Source organism: Pinus tabuliformis, chromosome 7 (assembly GCF_031772625.1).
Source record: "Pinus tabuliformis cultivar Carrire ecotype Pingquan chromosome 7, CPIR1, whole genome shotgun sequence".
Lineage (NCBI taxonomy): Eukaryota > Viridiplantae > Streptophyta > Pinopsida > Pinales > Pinaceae > Pinus > Pinus tabuliformis.
Genome location: NC_142293.1, coordinates 809,313,240 through 809,317,882, shown reverse-complemented (window position 1 = coordinate 809,317,882; position 4,643 = coordinate 809,313,240). Strand labels below are relative to the sequence as shown.

Genomic DNA, 4,643 nt, shown 5'->3' with positions numbered 1-4,643 from the left:
TCCTCTACAGAGGTAGAAGAAGCAGCAGCAATGATGTTAGCCGAAGAATGCAAACAAAGCGGGTTTCACTTCAGTCGGTCTTGACGAGCTGACCTCTGGTTGCCCAATCATTTCTATTCCAATTGATATCTGTCATCCACTTTACCCAACTCTCTCCCTCTTATTTTGGGTTATGAAATTTCTGTGGTATCAGTTTTCAAGGATAGACAATTGCTCAAAGTACCAAATTTAATTTCTGTAGTAATCCGTTTTCAAAGTTAGGCAATTGCTGAGGTATCAAATTTTAACTACAGGAGGAGACGAGATCAATTTCCACCTTACCAAATGTATCAAAAACTATAGCTGAAAGGAAATGGATATTATATACCAACTTGGCCTAAGGTATTGGTTCTTCCTGATTTGGTTTATGAGATTACGTGAATCAATTTTCAATTACAGAATCATGCAGAACAAAGATGTCCTTATCCATTTAAAAGGAGTTAATTGAAAATTGTTATATAAAGGACATTGATATTATATAAAGAACAAAATACTGAGTCCCTTTTTACGCGTACATTCATATATGTATTGGGAAAACAATGAAATAATGGAGCCCATACAGCAGATTCTGTATACAATAATGTATGTACTTGGAAAATAATGAAAGAATGCAGCTCATAGAGCAGAAAAGAAGGAATACATCAATCGGACAATGGAGTTGAGTTGGGCGCTCATTTACATTCTGCGGGTAGCCCCTGGGGGAACCTCTTGGTGTCAGCACAGTAATCATAGATCATATAGTTATTTCGCACCCACTGGAGTTTCTGAGTTGAGTTGGGCGCTCATTTACATTCTGCGGGTAGCCCCTGGGGGAACCTCTTGGTGTCAGCACAGTAATCATAGATCATATAGTTATTTCGCACCCACTGGAGTTTCTGCTCTTGGTTCGAGTCCAAAGCCTCCTCTCCGGCGAAGTTAGAAGAAGCAGCAGCATTGAAGTTGCGGAAGGATGCAACAAAAGGGGCTTTGCTCCAGTCTGTCTTGACGAGTCCACCTCTAGTCGCCCAATCATCTGCATTCCAGAGGCTTGAATAGACCTTCATTGCTTGGCTCTTAGGATAGTGATAATTGCTATCCACTTTACCCAACTCTGTCTCCCTGTTCTTAAACACTCGAACGGGAGTCTCGTCTACAGAGAATCTGAATAGCAAACACACATTTATAATTCTGTTAGATTCAGAAATTGTATTGTACTCTATTGAATGGATGAATGAGTGAAGAGGTAATAAGAGTACATACATGATTTGGTTTGATGTCCAGAGCACGGAGTAAGTGTGGAAATCCAAGGTTGGGTCGAACCACAAGTAAAATTGTTGCTCACGATTGCCAAGGCCTTGAGCGAAGACATTAGTGTGCATAATATAAGGATCCCCAGAGAGGTTGCCAAGAAATTCAAAGTCTATTTCGTCATGTTTGGGGCCTTGAGACGATAGCTGCAAGCGGGCATATACCAGCAAACATGTTAGCATAGCATAGGACAAGATATGGTCATTTAGAATATTAAAATGGTAGAGTAACAATAAAACATACATAATAGGCAGTGACTGTGCCTGCAGAGTTGCCAGGTACCAACTTGATTTGCATATCAATCTTTGCAAACAGATGCTCCTCTTTGGATTGAAACCCACAACCTGTCATAAAAAACGGAAGGATCAGAATGTCGTAGGCGGTATGATAAGTGTATATGAAAATGAAATAGTTACAGAGCATGTTGGCATGAAATTGATATTTACAAAATATTACCTGAAGTTCGATCCAGAGTCAACTGTAGTTGTTGGCCATTGTCAAGGATTTTAGCACGATCATTGCCCCATGTAATGTCGACATCATTGTAGAAATTTGCAGAGACAATTAGGAGAAGTGTCGATGAGATTAACAATAAAAGGAAGAGGAGGGGCGTGTCCATGTCCAAGGACAGAGTAATGCAGGGAGGATCTGGAAGTAAAGGAAGAGAATAGCCCGAGATGCGTGCGTAAAGAAAGAATATTGGATTGAAGGAGTGAAAAAACAAGCAGTAGGCTGAAATTGCTGTGGGAGATGGATGTGTTTGGAGTGATACTGATTGGGCTCGTTATATATAACATGAATGGCAGTGGGCATATGTCGTCTCACCGCGTCGGCGAGGAAAGATGAAGGAAACAACTGCGAGAAGCATGGGCGGTCGCCAGGCAAACATAATGAATGATTGAAGGTCATCGTGGCAGCGAAAGTTGTTGGAGTGCGTCCCAACTTTATTGGATGGCTTTCACTTCCGCGTGGAAAGGAGGGAAGTCATTACATGGATTTAAATGCGGATAAGAAAGTAATGGAGGTGGAGTTCATTCAGAGTTAGCTTCGACATCTACACAGCAACACACAGCTTCAACTTTTCAACTTTTGGTACGACTTCTACACAGCAACACACAACAACCGCCTTCCTTCCTGGTACCTATTCCACGCGCTTTGCTTTCCAGGAACCGCTTTTAATAATCGATTCTACGTTCCGAAAACATTGGATTTAACATTTGTATAAGGATGTGTCTTTTTCAAACTTCTGCCAACACAAAAGGCTTATTTTGTACCAACTCCATTAAATCTGATAACTACACCTTGAAGTTTCCATTAATAAATTTAAAATTTTCTTCCAGAGATTTACAGTTTGTCGGTTCCAATTACTTTTCCAAGTCGGGCCAGCGCACTATGTTGGGTGAATCGAGTGTGTGGGCTTCATACGAGAACCAAATGTTTTGCATTTTGGAGAATATATATATATATATATATATAATATGAATTTTTATCGTAAAAAATATGGCTATACTGTGTATTTTCGATATATATAAAATTAATTTATATAACATAAAAAATAATAACAATAAAATAATAATAGGAAATCAATAAAAATGGTTAAATAATAATAATAGGAAATAAATAAAAATTTGTTAAATATTATAGAAATATTATGTATATTGATTGTTAAGATAAGAATACATTTTTTATATATAATTTTTATATAAAAATATTTGTTTGGAAAATTGTTGGTATAAATCATATAAGCTGATAATTATAAGTTTTTTTAATTGGTTTTTTAAAAAACTTGAAATTTATATAAGTAAATATAAATTTTCTCATATTTAAAGTGGTTGCTTCATGGAATTAGTAATTTTGTATGACTTGATGTTATATATTGAAAAACAATAAATCAAAAAGCTTAAGCAATAGATTAAAAAAATTAGGTAAATAGATTGTTCTAAAGCCTTCAATCCAAAGTCTCTCATGGAAATCAAATTGTTAAAGATATCCATTTTACAATGAAAAACTTAAAAGTGAAACAAAAAAAAGTTATGATACCAAGAAATAAAATGTAAGCAAAAATTTCATTAAATAATAAAAGCTAGGAACTTATGGTCTCAATTTAACTAGCAAGAAAAAAATTGTTTGAAAACATGCCGACTATAATTAACCCTAAAGACAACCAATATCTTCACAAATAGGTCATAGAAGAAAAAGTTCACAATATAGTCATATCTGCAAACTAAATCACATAATTAACCCTAAACACAACCAATATCTTCACAAACACGTCATAAAAGAAAAAAACTCAAAATGTAGTCATATCTACATACTAAATCACATCCTTGTCCCTAGACATCTTCTCTACAATTTTTTGCAAAACAAAATATGGAATGTCATTATAGATGAATTCAAAAAATTCAATGAATAAGAAATGAAAATGGAGAAGATTAGAGATTGAACAAACCATGCAAACTTTTCTCTCATACCCAAAGAGAGAATTTCCTCAATCCTTGGTGGGCTTCTTTCAATATCCCTCTAGAATGTGTTAAATATATAATAAAAAATAGTTACTAATAGATTAAAAATTAGGGCCACCATATGAATGCCTATCTATTCATTGATTCATTGAAATATCTAAATGCCTATCTATTCATTGATTCATTGAAATATCTAAATGCCTATCTATTCATTGATTCATTGAAATATCTGAGGATCATCAGGAAGGCTCACTTCCCTCTCTTACTAGTTGTACAAATACATGTTATCTTATGCATTCAAATATATAACCAAGAGCCTATCAAATCATGGAATAGAACGATAAAAAGAGGACATCACATAATGATAAATATACCATGCATAAAACCAACATTTAACAAGAATAGAACCATGACAAACCAGTAATGAAATCATACATAAAATCAGAACTTGTGTTCATTAATCTTAATAAGAATCAACACATATTACCACATGCAAATGCCAACCAAGTCAGGGACTTCCACGTACCACCCGACCATAGATTGGGGTCGAACCAACTATTTCTTTCAACCCAATCACCCCCATGCCATATTCCAAGCATGAATGTGGGATCACATGGGATAAGCCAAAACAGAACCAACCAGGGCTTCCAGAGGCTAAATTGCATCAACCCTTAACCACAATGATTTCACCTAAACCGGTCCAAAAATCACCAAAACCAATAAAGCTTGGATGCCTCAGTCACCATACCTAGAGGAATTTTATTGTCTCCACTCACTTGTCAAGAGTTCCAAGAGAAATCCAATCTCTACCCTCGACCCTTAAGAATTTTCCTGAGACCACCTCAACCAGGATTC

The 4,643-nt window shown here is 35.9% G+C and overlaps 1 protein-coding gene across 1 annotated transcript; it reads right to left on the bottom strand.

Moving 5' to 3' along the window:
• Nucleotides 1–542: 542 nt before the first annotated feature.
• On the bottom strand, nt 543–2,070 carry LOC149250028 (xyloglucan endotransglucosylase protein 1-like). The gene is made up of 4 exons (XM_089456373.1): nt 1,783–2,070; nt 1,570–1,670; nt 1,279–1,472; nt 543–1,179 (listed from the first exon to the last, which is right to left on the bottom strand). The coding sequence occupies exons 1-4, from the start codon at nt 1,943–1,945 to the stop codon at nt 822–824; spliced, it is 816 nt and encodes a 271-aa protein (XP_089312499.1). The 5' UTR covers nt 1,946–2,070; the 3' UTR covers nt 543–821.
• Between the last annotated feature and the right edge of the window lie 2,573 nt (nt 2,071–4,643).